A 15,345-nucleotide genomic window follows, 5' to 3' on the forward strand; every position below is an offset into this window, starting at 1 on the left:
ATTCCAAGAACCAAAATTCAGTTATTTGGGTGAAAATTCAACCTCATTGTTGACAGCACTAATCATGGCCATAGTACTGTCAGCTTCATGGAGGATCATTCGTGACTTACGAATCACAATGAATAGCTTGTAAGCCTTATATAGCAGGCTTGGCACCAGTGATATTCTCAGTACCCACCGTGGGCTGAATTGACTTATGGCCAGATGGCACGGTTTTGAAACCAGTCCTAACCTCAAATCTCAAAGGTGTAATGATAGGTGATTTTACACAGTGCCTTTCGTCAGACTCCAGGGTAGATGCTTCAACTCTTTTACTTACTTTGAAGTACAGGTTGCTCATATATTAGGTTTGTAGAACCATAAAATTTTAGCATTTTACTTCTAAAAACAATCTGATGTACAAGAAGAGAAGCTTACAAAAAAAAATCAAATTATGATTCATCGTATCACGGATAACCCCAGGAATCATCTGTTTAAAACGTCCCACTTTTCTAGATGATCAAAGTGTGGACCAGAAAGATGGAGTGATTAATGCCCAGGGACACACACCAGCAATGGCAGAGTCAGGGCCGCGGCACAACTGTCCTGACTTCTGTGCATTTTGTTCTTAGACAAACATAGCCGCTCTGTGTCATCTCCACTGAGTTACCTGCCTGCTCTAACTCTGTTCGAGGTTCACATGGCCTGGCTGTTAGTGCCTGTGGGAGGCTTGCCTTACAGAAAGACCAGCACGTCACCCTGACTTTCAGTAATGGAAGCTACATGATACATACCGAGTAAGCATCTTGCTTTCCAGTCCTCAGTCCCCTGATCCTCTGTGCCTGTCATCTCAGTCTTTTAATCTCTGGAAGCATAATTAATCTATTTTTAGTGTCCAACTAAATGATCCATTTCTGGTGCTAGGCTTGAGGTAGATTCTGCCTTTGCTGTTTTTCACAGAAGTAAAGATGTATGCTCACCCTCTGCTAGTCTAGAGAAACCTATGTCAAATGGCAACCTTTATACCCTCTCGCATGCCAAGCACACTGGTAATGCACTACCTTCCTAGGGTGGGGGATGAGTCGGGGAGAAAAAATCAAGTCAGAAAGGAGAAGGGCCTTCATGTGACTGGGTGAGCTTTTCATTGTGTCTCATTGGAGATGTCCTAGCTACAAACAAACAAACAAACAAACACAAACAAAACCTGAGATAAGTATAGACCTTTTAAGTGTTTTTTTTTTTACTCTGATAAAATACTTGTTTGATTTTTTGCCTTTTCTAAAAGTTACTTATACTTAATAACAGTCCTGATTTAAGATTATGAACTTTTCCAATAAGCTTGAGGTTGGGCACAGCTGCATCCTTACTAGACAGGCACACTGCGTAAGTGAGGAGTGGACCCAGCTGGTGGATGACAAGCCTGGCATGCTGACCAGCGGAGGACTCTATCAGAATAGCCAAAATAACCACACGGCAGGAGCATGGGAGATCCAGGCCATTAAGCATGGAAAATAAGGGGACTCTAGAGCTCTGCTTTCAGAGTGTGACCCAAGGACCTGGGGGCTTGTCAGAGATGCAGACCACAGGGGTTGCCTAGAATCCACTGACTTGGGATTCCTGTGTGCATTCAAGTTGGTGAAGCACTGATCTGGATTTGACAGTCAGCTCTTCCCTTTACTACTGGCCACACTGACCCTATCATTCTTTTGCTAAAATCCTTCGGTTTCCTCTTCAGTCTTAGATCATGGTCATGACCAAAATCCTAGGCATGGTCTTCTGGGTGAGCTGGGTCTCTGGGCCCTCCCTGCCACTGACTGCCGTCCACAGGGGCCCCTTGCCTCAGGGCCTTTGCAGCTCTCCCTTCTCTGTTGGTTGCTCAGGGCTGCCATAACAGATGGTTTTCACACAATAGAAATGTATTCCGTCACAATTCTGGAGGCCGGAAGTCTCAGATGAAGGCGTCAGTAGGGCCCTGCTCTGCCTCACGCCTCTCGGGGAGAACCCTTCCTTGCCCGTTTGAGCTTCCAGGCCTGGCGGGCTGCAGCAGCCTCACTGCAGTCTCTGCCTTTGGCTTCCTGTGCCCATGCTCCCTGTGTCTGTGTCTTCAGGCGGCATTCTTCTGTGTATCCGTTTCCACACTTCCCTCTTCTTATGAGGACATCCGGTTCCTGCGAGCTACTGGTCACAATATTTTGTCAGCTGATCATTGTATATAACCTTGTCTTACGTGTTTCTGTTTGAAGATACCCTCTGTAGTATTTACTGTTGATTGATTAGCATTGAACTCACAGCACTACAATGCATGCCTGAGCAAAGCTTATCTAATATACGTATTTTCCCTGTAAGGCGTATCATAGCCTTCTGGTTCTTAGGAACCCGGGAAGGCACTTCGGCACAATGCCTGAGCAACAAAAAGCACAAGGATGCAAAATGTCACACTCCATAGCCTGTGAAAAGGATACTTGTTTGCCATAGGAGAGCAAGAGCAGGAAGGCAGAGTGTGGCCTTGTCCAGCCTCAGCTGGGAACACGTGTGTCAGACGACTTGAATTCAGCACACGTCCACGAGTGACCACAGACGCACCAAGTATTGATTTGGGGGTTGCGGAGATGTTTTAGTGAGTAGGCAAATTCACAGATACAGAATCTGCGAACAGCGTGGATCGAATGTGTCTTCACACACAGGCTTTAGTTTTAAAGACAGAAAGTTGGGTTTTTTTGTATTGGTGCTTTGCTTTACCTGACAATTGACTTTTCAACTACTGTTTCCATTTCAAACTGATCTTCATTGTCTTTCAGAAAGATTCTCGTCTGTGTGAACTTTGAAAGCCATCACTAACATGAGAACAGGAACCACCATGGGCTGGTGGGGGCACCTGAGAGGAACCATACCATATGGCTTTTTGAACTATTTCAGATGGGACTTCCTCCCCCGCCCAACTAGGTTATTTGTAAGAAAGATAATGGAGGAAATATGATATTATTCTGAGTACTAGCTGGAAGCAGGGCCACTTCCACACTCTGCTCATGTTTCCATATTGCTAGGCTCAGGCTCAGCTGCAGTGCCAGGGACCACACACAGCGCTTCTGCACATCAGGCTGTCAGGAGAACTGGCATCTGTTGCTCTCTACTCATGACCACTGTACCTACCCCTATCCTGTAACTACTCTTCCCTCGCTCTTCCCTCTACTTTCTTGACTGCTCTGAATTTAGTGGTCTCCAATCTGTGTCTTGAGGTCTTTTCCAGAGGGAGGATCAGGCTGGGCTGGCAGTCACCACCCTGGTGGGCAGAGCTCTTGCAGGGTGAGCCTCTGAGGGGTCGCCAGTGCACTCCTCTGTGCACAGCTTTCCCCAGTGCTCCCCAGACTTTTCTGAAACTCTTTATCTTCTTGTACCCAGGAGTCTTCGTGGAGCATGGTACCTCCCTTCTTTCCAGTGTCCTGTTAGATCGGGAGTTCCTAGACGATAGGGAATGTCATCTTTCCCCGTTCCTGGAGCATCATTCTCAATACATGATCTCTGAATGAGTGAGTGAACAAATGAATGAATGGAACAAATGAATGGATGAGACCAAGAGCAGCAGTATCTGCAACTCCTTGCGGCCATTCCATGTCCTTGTGAAATAGCTCTGAGGTTCCTGTTTGTGTCTCAAAGATTGCTGGCTGGAGCCTGCATATGAGTGGATGAGGCCAACCTCTGACGGCACCTCACCTAGGCTGTCAGAGCGATCTTCAGAGCTGGCCTGGGCCTTGTAGTGAGCGTTCCCTGTGTGGAAGGCAGCATTTGGGCTTTGTAGGACTAGTGAAAGACCTAGAGGAGGGCGGAACATGGGAGCTCACATCTGTAATCTCAGCACTTTGGGAGGCCAAGGTGGGAGAATTGCTTGAGCCCAGGAGTTAAGACCCCATCTCTACAAAAATTTAAAAATAATTAGCTGGGCGTGGTGGCTCACACCTGTGGTCCCAGCTACTCAGGAGGCTGAGGTGGGAAAATTGCTTGAACCCAGGCGGTTGAGGCTGCAGTGAGCCGTGATCATGCCACTGCACTCCCATCGGGTGACAGAGTGAGACCCAGCCTCCAGAACAAAAGAAGGTGATGCTCTTCCTATGTAGAACTTAAATTTGGTTAGGAAAAGAGAGTGGAGTGTACACGGCTGAGAAGCGTATAGGTAAAGCAAGGGATAAGATGAAAGACTTCACTTAAAACAACTTCCCTAAAGCAATGTTTGATTTTTCAGAGGAGCAGTGTACGGTTAGTGAGTATCATAGGAGCTGGAGGCAGAGGGACTGCTTTAGGCGGGAGTGGTCTGTGAAGCCCTTGTGGAGGAGGAGGCCGGGTCTTAGAGGGCGGATAAGGACCTGCAAGGCCAGGGAATGAAGAGCAGAGGGCATGGGATGAGCACGGAGCAGGAGGTGTCTGCAGCATTCAGTGGGCCTGACTGCGGGAGGCGTACAAGGAAGGAAAAGGCTGTGGACTCCTGCAGGCCCAGTGAGGCCCGGGCAGGTCATGGAAGGATGCTTGTAACTCTGGCATGTTCAGGGCACAGGGAATAGAGGAGAGAGGAAGTTCGTGGCAAGCTGGAAAGGAGAGTAATTGAGACATCAGCCCAAATGCCAATGAATAGAATTTTCCGAACTCAGTTTTGGAGGAAATGAACCAAAGAAGGAAGGGACGCATCAGGATTGAGAAGAGGATTACAGTGTCACACTGTCTGTGAGGTCCTATAGAATGGAGGCGTGCACCGGAACCGTCTTTGCTTTTGGACCCCAGATTAGAAGTAAATGCAGGCATAGAAAGGGTGAAGATGGGTGGGGGACAGTGTGCAAGGTACTTTGTTAGCGATTCCCCTCTGGATCTATTCCGATGGATAAGGGGAAGTCCATCTCAGAAAGGCATCTGGAAGCAGCGGGAGGCATTGTGTGGACTGGCGGAGGAATGGTGGTCAGACTGGGAAAATGATTTTCAAAGGGAAAGTAAGTTAAAGGAAAAGGGGGTGATGTCAAGTCAGAGGGGAGGCTGGCATTGAAGAAAGACACTTGGGTGAGAGATTGCACTCAGGTAAAAGCAAAAGCAAAGGAGATACTTGTGCAGGGTGCCAGGGGCTCTGGAAGTAAAGTCGGGAGGGACGGGTAGTTGGTGGAAAACTTTGGAAAAGCCAAATTAACTGATTCCTTTCGAGCTTTAAATGTTAATATTGGGGGTTGAAAGCGTTTGTATAACCCAGATTCTCAAAAGGAATGGCTTGACTATCAGTGCTTTCCCACAACTGCTTTGCTCTGCCCACCTCTGGCTCTTGGAAGGACAATCCCCAAAGGCATTGGGGCCTCCAAGCAACTGAAGCCTCAAAATACAGCCAGGGTAGTGGGGATAAAGCCCCTCTAGGCAGAGTCCCAGGGAGGAGTGCCGGTCCTCGTCTCCAGTGTCCATAGGACTTCCCAGTGGAGGGCAGGCCTGGACCATCCTGCGTCCCCAGACAGCCTCCTGGCCAGCACGAGGGCTGGGCTTGCACAGGTGGCTCTAGGACACAGCCCCTGAGTACACCAACCCCCCAGTTCCCCAGTCCCCACCCGCAGGAAAGGAGAGAAGGAGAGGGTCAGGCGGGGTGTAGAACTCTGCAGCGCAGACACTACGTTGAGTGGCACCAACGCCTGACGCTGTGTTTCTCTCCCGCAAGGGCACCATGCCGGTGGAAAGGATGCGCATGCGCCCGTGGCTGGAGGAGCAGATAAACTCCAACACGATCCCAGGGCTCAAGTGGCTTAACAAGGTGAGTGGATCAGAGTGGGTGTATGCGTGAGAGAGGTCCTGGCTGAAACACGTCCAAGCAGACTGCCGAAAGTAAAATTGTTTGTATTCAAAATCTTAGACTCATTCATGACAAAAAACAGCCAACGCGAAATGATCATAAAACATCAAGTTACCATCTCAAAGGCTTTTTTTCTTTTAGAGACAGGGTCTCACTATATTGCCCATGCTGGAGTGCAGTGGTGCAATCGCGACTCACTGCAGCCTCGACCTCTTGGGTTCGAGTCATCCTCCCACCTCAGCCTCCAGAGTAGCTGGAACTACAGGTAAATGCCACCACACCTGGCTGATTTTTGTATTTATTTTTTGTAGAGCTGAGGTCTCACCATGTTGCCCAGGATGGTCTTGAACTCGTGGGCTGAAGTGATCCTCCCACCTCAGCCTCCCAAAGTGTGGGGATTACAGGCATGAGCCACTGAACCCGGTCGCAAAAGAATTTGTATCCTCTCCGACTATAGCCTCAGCCTGGAGTCTCCAGTGTCTGCTCACCTTTGCTGTCTTGGCTGACTGCCTATGGAAAGCTCCTTGCTGTGTTGTTCTTTGAAGATTCTTACCCTCTTCCTTCTCCAAATTCCTGTTTTTGCTTCTCCTGGCCTTTTAGGACTAGAGGACATGGGAGCTCCAGGATTTTATATTAGGAATGGAGCATTTCCTTTTCCATGTTCTCTATTTAAAGAAAGCTTGTTTTTGTCTTTAAGAAAAGCCTTCTTTTACCTCTTAATGAAATGAAGCCCTATCTGTGTGCCCACCTTTCCTAAGAAAGCAGCCAGTCATTTACAACCTGCCCCTTCCATGCACAAACACTCCCTTACTTTGCTAACCTAAAAACGCTTAATTTAATTGATCCTAGCTATTAGGGGTGAATCAGAAAGAGATAATGTAGGTAAAATGAAAACTTCTAGAACTATATAATCTAGAAAAGCAACTAAATATATATCATACCTTCTTTAAGGAGGCCCAGGAGAGAAGTTCCTCTCCTGCCAGGAACAGTTCTGAGTAAATGCCTTTTTCCTCTTCTCCACTCCCTCCCCTTTTCTTTTTTAATCTTAAGGACACAATGAATAATTTAGCTGGCCAGGCTTTATCTTTGTATCAGGTGCAAGAGCTTAGAGCCAGATTGCAGTTTGTAGCTTGCTTCCAACAAGTAAACAGGATATTGCAGTATAATTTTTTTTAACTAATATCATTCCTGGCCTTATTAGGTCTTTTCAGATATCTTTTAAATCTTATTTCTTTTTGCCCTTTTCCTTCTATCCACTTATTTTGATTTTTTTTTTTTCTTTAGACAAGGTCTAAAGGTCTGTCGCCTAGGCTGGAGTGCAGTGGAACGATCTCAGCTCACTGTAACCTCTGCCTCCGGGCTCAAGCAGTCCTCCCATCTTTGTCTCCCAAGTAGCTGGGACCACAGGTGCACTCCTGGATAATTTTTGTATTTTTTTTTGGAGAGATGGGGTTTCACTATGTTGCCCAGACTGGTCTGGAACTCCAGGACTCAAGTGATCTGCCCCGCCTTGGCCTTCCAAAGTGCTGGGATTACAGGCAAGAGCCACAGTGCCCAGCCTTATTTTGAATTTAATGTTACTGTGTTGAATAGCTCTATTTGAGCCTTTCTGAAACAAGGTGGGGCACTAAGTAAATAGAAATGAAGAAAACATATGCTTATTCCCTGTGACCTGTCACATATCTCAAGGTCTTAACACAAACAATGTATTTTTCTAGAGTTGCTCTATCTATAGTGTTTTAGATTTACATATGTAATCAGCTTCTTCCAAAGAAACAAACAAGAAATGGAGGTGCTCCTTGGTCAGCTCAGTTAGCAGGGGTGCCATGGAGGTATAAGGAAGTGGGGACCAGAGTAAAGGGGAGCTGGAGAGCCAGGGTAGCAAATGACACTAAATGAAAGCTGACGAGTACTCAGCACTTACTGTTTGCCAGGCACCCTTCTAAGCAAGCTACATGCATTAACTCACCTTCTGCCACCGTGGGGTAGGTACAGTTAATATTTTCCATTTTACAGACAAGGAAACCGAGGCACAGAGAGGTTAGGTAGGACTCTGTTTTGAGGAACAGGTAGCATCACTGTTTGATGTGGAGTGGAAGAGGAAAGCATATGCTCCTGTGTTCTAAAGAGAAGTAAGTTGTCTGGTTTTGCTTTTCCTTTTTTAAAAATACCTGCACCAGTTTTGGTTGGCTTGATGCAGTGGAGAACAGAGAGTGTCTCACACCAATCGTGTTGAGCAGTGCCTGGTATGTTGACCTCTGTGATTGGTTTAGACTAACCATTAGTCCCTTCATGGTGCGGTAGTGGGTGGAACTGTGGCTCCCCGAGAAGATATGTCCACATCCTCACCCCCAGAACCTGTGGATGTCACCTCATTTGGAAAAAGGGTTTTTGCAGATAGAGTGAAGGACCCTGACATGAGATCATCCTGGGTTTTCTGGGTGGGCCCTAACTCCAATGAGGAGTGCCTTTATAACACACAGAAGAGGAGAAGGCACACACAGAGGAGAGGGGCGTGTGAGGACTGAGGCAGAGACTGGAAATAGGCAGCCACAGCCGAAGGACTCCAAGAAGAGGCGAGGAAGGAATCTTCCCAGAGCCTTTGAAAGGAGTGAGCCCTGGCTGGGCATGGTGGCTCACGCCTGTAATCCCAGCACTTTGGGAGGCCGAGGTGGGCAGATCACTTGAGATCAGGAGTTTGAGACCAGCCTGGCCGACATGGTGAAACTCCATCTCTACAAACACAAAAATTAGCTGGGTGTGGTAGGGGGTGCATATAATCCCAGCTACTTGGGAGTCTGAGGCAAAAGAATCGCTTGAACCCAGGAGGTTGAGGTTGCAGTGAGCTGAGATTGCACCACTGCATTCCAACCTGGGCAACAGAGCAAGACTCCGTCTCAAAAATAAATAAATGAATAAATAAATAAATAAAAGGAGTGAGCCCTGCAGACACCTTGATTTTGGACTTCTGGCCTTCAGGACTGTGACGGAATACATTTCTGCTGCTCTAAGTCACCCATTTTGTGTCATTTTTCACGACAGTCTTAGGAGATTGATGCACCCTCTAAGGGTCACCTCCTTACTGGGACTCTCGGTTGAGATGCCTTCTCTTCCATCTATTATGTCCATGTTTTTCTGATACAGGACCAGAAGGCAAATGGATTTCTCTTTGTGCAAATGAACACTTGGTCCCTTTCAGGCAGCCCTTACCTGCTGAGCGTCACTCATCTGACTCTTGGCTGGAGAGTTCTCTTCCCGAGGCATGGAAGGAAAGGAGACCTCTGTGTCATCTCACTGGGCTCCTCCGCTAGAGCTGGACATGAGCCAGGCTGATGAAGAAGGGCGTGCCCATGGCTGCCGGCCCGTGCTGCCTCTCAGCACCACCCTGGCACAGAGGCCAAGGCCTGCACTATGGCCCCGAGGCCCTGTCAAGCTGCATCCTGCTGAGGCCTAGCCAGAGTGGGCACGTGTGCTGCTCGTGCACATGGGCACTGCCATCACTGTCACTGCAGACCTCGGCTGGGGTCAGGGTCTCTTCTCTCCATACCTGTACTCCTACAGGGTATCTTTTTATAGGTTTCCGCCAACTTAGGCTTGTTGGCATTCATCCGTCCATAGAAATACTTAACTGAGAGCCTAATGTTCTTCCCTCCCATTCACAAGCATTCTGCCTGGAAATCCTTGTTTATATTTTGAGTGGTTTGAGGTCATTCCAAGATCTCTTTTGCCACTGAAGACTGTTGTGACGCTTAGAAAACACTGTCCCTGGGGCTGTGGGACTCACTTCTGCTTCAGTCGGCATTCCGGATGTGTTCACGTTTATCGTGAAGTGCTCCAGGCTGGAAGCCCCATGCACTGGTGCCTTGGCCGTCTTTATCGTGTCTGCGTGCTCGGGGCCAGGCCTAGTGCCTGGTAAGTGGGAGGCCCTCTGTCAAAATTGTTCTGGGAATACGCAGATGAATGTCGTGGTCTTGAAGGGGAGCAACGTTGGTGGTATTTTTGTTCTGTTAAGATCATCAGATTTATGGACACTGGATTGGCAGTTGTCACATGGCTTTATGGACACTGGATTGGCAGTTGTCACATGGCTTTATGGACACTGGATTGGCAGTTGTCACGTGGCTCTCAGAAAGTCCGTTTAACCTATTCCATTTTCAGTAAGAGAGAAAGAGTTGGTTCGTTAATGCTCTAAGTTTGTTTCCATCCCCTGTTGTCTTAGTCTGTTCCCTGTTGCTTATAACAGAATACCTGACTCTGGATAGTTTATAAAGACAAGGAATTTATTTCTTACAGTTATGGAGGCTGAAAAGTCCAAGGTTGAGGGGCTGCATCTGGTTGAGGGCCTTTTTGCTGGTGAGGACCCTCTGCAGAGTCCTGAGGCAGTGCAGGATATCACCTGGTGCGGGGGACGCGTGTGCTAACACAGGTCTCTCTTCCTCTTAAAAGCCACAATCCTACCCCATGACAACCCATTAATCCATTAATCCCTGAATGGATTAATCCATTCATGAGGGCAGGGCCCTCATGACTCAATCACCTCTTAAAGGCCTCACCTCTCAGTACTGCCACATTGGGGACTAAATGTCAGTGTAAGTTTCATAGGGGGCAAATATTCAAAGCACAGCACCTGCTTTTAATAAGTTTGAAGGAGGGTGGGAATGGAATGGGTCCCTTGGATTCCTCTGAAGGAACAGCGAGGACATTTGGAAAAGTGCATTAGAAGCAGCTTATGAATGAGGCCTTGGCTGGGGCCATTTGCCTTTGGTTCTGGGTATTCGCAAATGTGCATAGCATGTTTGAGTAGCCCAATGACCAAAAAAAAAAAAAATAAGATAGCAAATTTTCATATGCCTGCATCTAGATGTATGAATATTTTGCCTTTGTGTGTGTGTGTGTGTGTGTGTGTGTATCTGTGTGTATCTGTGTGGTATTTTAAAGCAACTCCCTGACAGTGTACATTGTAAGACATAAGGACGTTTTCTTATATATCCACAATATACCATTGTTAATTGGACAAAGTTAATACTGTTTAGTATCATCACTGCTCCATTCCTATTCAAAATGCCTTGAGTATTCCCAAATCATCTTGTTACAGTTGATTTGTTCAAATCAGAATTCAAAGACTGTCCACAGGCTGTGTTTCGTGTTTGTGACTCTAAGTCTCTGCTGACTGTGGGCAGTAACCTCTGTTTTTTTCCTTCTTGCCATTGACTTGTTGAGACCAGGTTAGTTTTGGGTTTGTCCATGTGCTTGCTTGGGGTTCCCTGGGCCATTTCTTGAGGAAGGAAGGAGACAGCCACATCCGGGGTCCCGGTTTCTCTCACAGCTCCGTGTGACCCCCAACACTGGTGGGGTTATTGATTTCTTATTTCCTGTGGGAGATCCTCCTGGATCCATGCACTAAGGCAGGGGAATCATCAGACCTTTCCCTTTTTTTCACTTTGAAAGTAGACTCGTGTTTGTGTAAACATCAGGCTGTCTCTGACTCAGGTAAGGAGTCCAAACAAAAATAGCACAGTCATTGGAACATCTTGCAAATGCTGCGGGGAAGAAGAGACAGAGGAGATAACAGAACTAGTTTCCATGTCGGGCCAAGGAACATTTTTGTTCTACATTGCTCAAGATAATCTCAGATACTTTTCTGAAGTCAAGCAGCGCTCATCTCTCCTGCCTTCCTTCAGATGGGCAGAGTTCTGCACACACGTATAAATCGTAGGCCCTGGCACGGGGCGTCTATCCATGCACAGCGTGTACCATCACCACATGTGCAGGCCTGGTCACTCAGGACATGGGACACCTGGCACATACTGACGTCATAGGGTCTACACACACATAGCAACACCGTCATGTCCCATGGAACACACAGCTTGTGACCAGAATGTTTGCTGGTCAGAATCTCTTTCAGTTTTAAGATGAATCTTGCTTTCTCTTACCTTTTCATATGGTCTTCTTCAAGAAAAGAATCTGTGATACGATTTTAAAGATATTTCTGATAAGTTTATTAGTCTTTTCTTTTTTTTCCTGAAATATGAAAAACTAGTTAAAAGTGACATGTAAGTTTAAAAAATATGCAGCCATCACCACTGTCCAGTTACAGAACGTTTTATCCCTCCAAAAGGAAATGCTATATCCATTAAGCAGTCACTTCCCATTTCCCTCCCCGCTAGCTTGTGGCAACCACTCATCTCCTCTGTCTCTATGAATTTGCCTTTTCTGGATATTTCATGTAAATGGAATCATTCAATATTTGGCCTTTTGTGTCTGGCTTCTTTCACCCAGCATAATGTTTTCAAGGTTCATCCATGTGGTAGCATGTGTCAATACTCTATTCCTTTTTGTGGCTGGATAATACTCCATTGTATGGCTATACCACATTTTGTTTGCCCATTCATCAGCTGGTGGACACTCGGGTGGTTTCTATATTTTGGCTTTTGTGAGTAGTGCTGCTATGAGCATTTGTGTATAAGTTTTGATTTGAATGTTGGCTTAGAATTCTTTGGGTGTATATCCGGGTGTAAAATTACTGGGTCATCAGGTCATTCTGTGTTTCACTTTCTTGAGGAATGGCCAAACTTTTTCTCCAGGGTTGGCTGCACCGTTTTGCATTCGCACAGCAATGTATGAGGATTCCAGTTTCTCCACATCCTCACCAACGTTTGCTATTTGTGTATCTGGTTTTGGAGACATGTCTCTGGGTCAGTCTGTTTTGTGTTGCCATAAAGGACAACCTGGGGCTGGGTAATTTATAAAGAAAAGAGGTTTCTTTGGATCAGGGTTCTAGGCTGTACAAGAAGCATGACCTTGGCATCTGCCTCTGATAAGGCCTCAGGATGGGAGACAAAGGGCATTACATGGCAAGAGAGGGAGGAAGAGAGAAAGGTGCAGGCGCCAGGCTCTTTTGAATAATCAGCTCTCACAGGAGCTAATGGAGCAAGAGCTTACTCATTACCACGAGAGCGACACCAAGCCATTCATGAGGGATCCTGCCCCATGACCCAAACACTGCCCACCAGGCCTCACCTCCAACACTATCGATCACATTTTAATGCAAGATTTCGAGGGGACAAACATCCAGACTCTTCCAGTCTACTCAGGGCTGTCACACATTTCAAGAGGATCCGTAGTGGGTAATTGCTAGGTTCGGTCAGCGCTTTTGTAGTTGCATGACTTTTGCGGTTTCTGTGGGACTAGGTTTGGTTGCGTGTGTGTGTATGTGTATGCATGCATGCGTGCAGATGCTTAAAAAGATCTACTTTATCAGTATCAATTTTGTGTCTTGCAAGTTAGATTTCAGATTGTGTCACCCTAGAACTCCTTTGATCTAGAAAAAAGTGCAACAGCAAATTCTTAAGAATCTTGGTGTTTAAGCATAAAGCTTTAGATTCTGGGCGTGCACTTCAGGAAAAGTTCTTTCACTGAAATCAATCAATTTTCACTTGTATTCATTTTCATGTGAACATCAATAAACGGCATTAAGTGATTTTGCTGTCGATTTTCATCTACATTAAAGCATCCAATGTCACTCAGCCCCTTTCTGATCGCTGTCCTTCTGAAATTGGCTAACCTGAAGCCCTCTCTGTGGGTGATGCAGAATGAACAGCAAGGAATTTATGAAAAAGTCTCTCACTTTCAGTTCTCCTTTAATAACTGACTTTTTAGAAGATGGTAGAATTTTCCTTTTAATGGGTTTTGGGAAACTCTTCAATGTTCTGAAACAGTCTTAGTTCTGGCTTTGTGATTGGTTCTGTGGAGAGGTGCTGAGTCTCTTTGGGGACAGCTGGACCCTTTCTGCGTGTCACTGTGTGAGACCGAAGAGGTGGAAACTCCCTGCTGACATTTCCTCTCCTTCCTCAGTGTCTAGTGCGGGGACCTGCATACCTGGCAATTATCAGAACTGCCTTGAGAGCTTTAAAAGAGTACAGTCTCCTGGGCTTTAATCCACAGAATCCAGGTCTCAACCAGTCTGTCATAGGACAGGGACTCTTCCAAATCTAAAAGCTGGGAGATAATGAGTGGGTGATTAAGTAATAGTATATGGAGTTGCATGACCTGGGGTTTGAACTGAGACACTTACTACCCTGCAAGTTCCTTGACCAAATAGTTAAAATCTGCTTCTTCGTTTCCTCAGCTGTAAAATGGAAATCATAACATATACCTCGCTCAGGAGGCTGTAGGAGGAAAACAAAACTGAGGTCCATGTGGACGTGTAGGCAGATGCACAGTGCCTGTGGGACCTTAGTACCTGCCGCTACCGCCACAGGAGCTGCTTGGGCCAGGTTTCTCATCTGTAGCTTCATTAAGAATACAGCTTTCTTAGTAAACCATGCGTTTCCGGTTTCCAATCATTTGTTTTTCAGGGTTGCTTGAGGCAGTTTTGAATTACAAACCTCAGTTACATTGAGAGAGATGTAGAGATAGTCTGATATAAGGATTGTATTGAGAGATGTTTCTCCAGAAAATGTGTCATCTCATAACCTCTACCTCTTTGTTTGCACTTCTTGCTATTTCCTGCAGGCAGTGGACCCAGAGGGATTCCAACATTACTTTCTATTTCTGTTGGATGCATAAGCAAATGGAGATAATCGGTTTCTGTGACAGTGGCCCAGATATACCCGACTTCTCTGTAGCAGCATCAAGGGTTTTGGAAAGTTGTCTCATTTTTAATTTACCTAAGATAGCTGGAGTTACTATTTACCAAATGATGAGAGTAAATTATAAGAATAAGCATTGGAAGTTTCAGTAGGTGGCCATTTTTCTGTGGTTTTATAAAAAGAGGCACAGGGCCGGGTGTGGTGGCTCACACCTGTAATCCCAGCAGTTTGGAAGCCTGAGGCAGGCAGATCACTTGAGGTCAGGAGTTTGAGACCAGTCTGGCCAGCATGGTGAAACCCTGTCTCTACTAAAAATACAAAAATTGACCAGGTGTAGTGACGCATGCCAGTAATCCTAGCTACTCAGGAGGCTGAGGTGGGAGAATCTCTTGAACCCGGGAGATGGAGGTTATAGTGAGCCAATATTGTGCCATTGCACTCCAGCCTGGGCAACAGAGCGAGACTCTGTCTCCAAAAAGAAAATTAAAAAACAGAAAGGAGGCACAAATAATGGAACACACTAGCATATCCCAAATCATCACCTTTGACCTTGGAAAACATTCCTGCTCTGCAAGACTTCATGGGACTGACTGTCACTTGGGGTAGGCTATCAGGATTTGGGATCCAGCGGGGGAAGTGGGTTTGGTTTACAGTAGATTTTCTTGTCAACAGTCAACACATTCAGTGATGCTTGGTGGGGAGTCTTGCTGGCTAGACCTTCACAACCTTTTGCAGTGGTGGGTCAAAACCCATGACTGCAGTTGTTCTTTACCTTTTTTTTTTCTTCAGGAAAAGAAGATTTTTCAGATCCCCTGGATGCATGCGGCTAGACATGGGTGGGATGTGGAAAAAGATGCACCACTCTTTAGAAACTGGGCAATCCATACAGGTACTAAACCTCCCTGCGGCATTTATAGAGGCAGGCACTCTTGCTTAGTTTTGTTTTTATTACACGTAAAACATCCTGGC

General features: G+C 46.3%; 1 protein-coding gene across 4 annotated transcripts in view; it reads left to right on the top strand.

Moving 5' to 3' along the window:
- IRF2 (interferon regulatory factor 2) overlaps positions 1–15,345 on the top strand; it is a 90,749-nt gene that overhangs the window by 43,877 nt on the left and 31,527 nt on the right. For all 4 annotated transcript variants that reach the window (XM_017854334.1, XM_017854335.1, XM_017854333.1 and 1 more), the window contains 2 exons: positions 5,654–5,746; positions 15,166–15,265. In XM_017854334.1, the coding sequence (XP_017709823.1) occupies positions 5,660–5,746; positions 15,166–15,265 (187 nt within the window). In that variant the 5' untranslated portion in view covers positions 5,654–5,659. The remainder of the gene's footprint in view (positions 1–5,653; positions 5,747–15,165; positions 15,266–15,345) is intronic.

The sequence above is a fragment of the Rhinopithecus bieti genome, unplaced genomic scaffold, assembly GCF_001698545.2.
Source record: "Rhinopithecus bieti isolate Rb0 unplaced genomic scaffold, ASM169854v2 scaffold_38004, whole genome shotgun sequence".
NCBI classification, from domain to species: domain Eukaryota; kingdom Metazoa; phylum Chordata; class Mammalia; order Primates; family Cercopithecidae; genus Rhinopithecus; species Rhinopithecus bieti.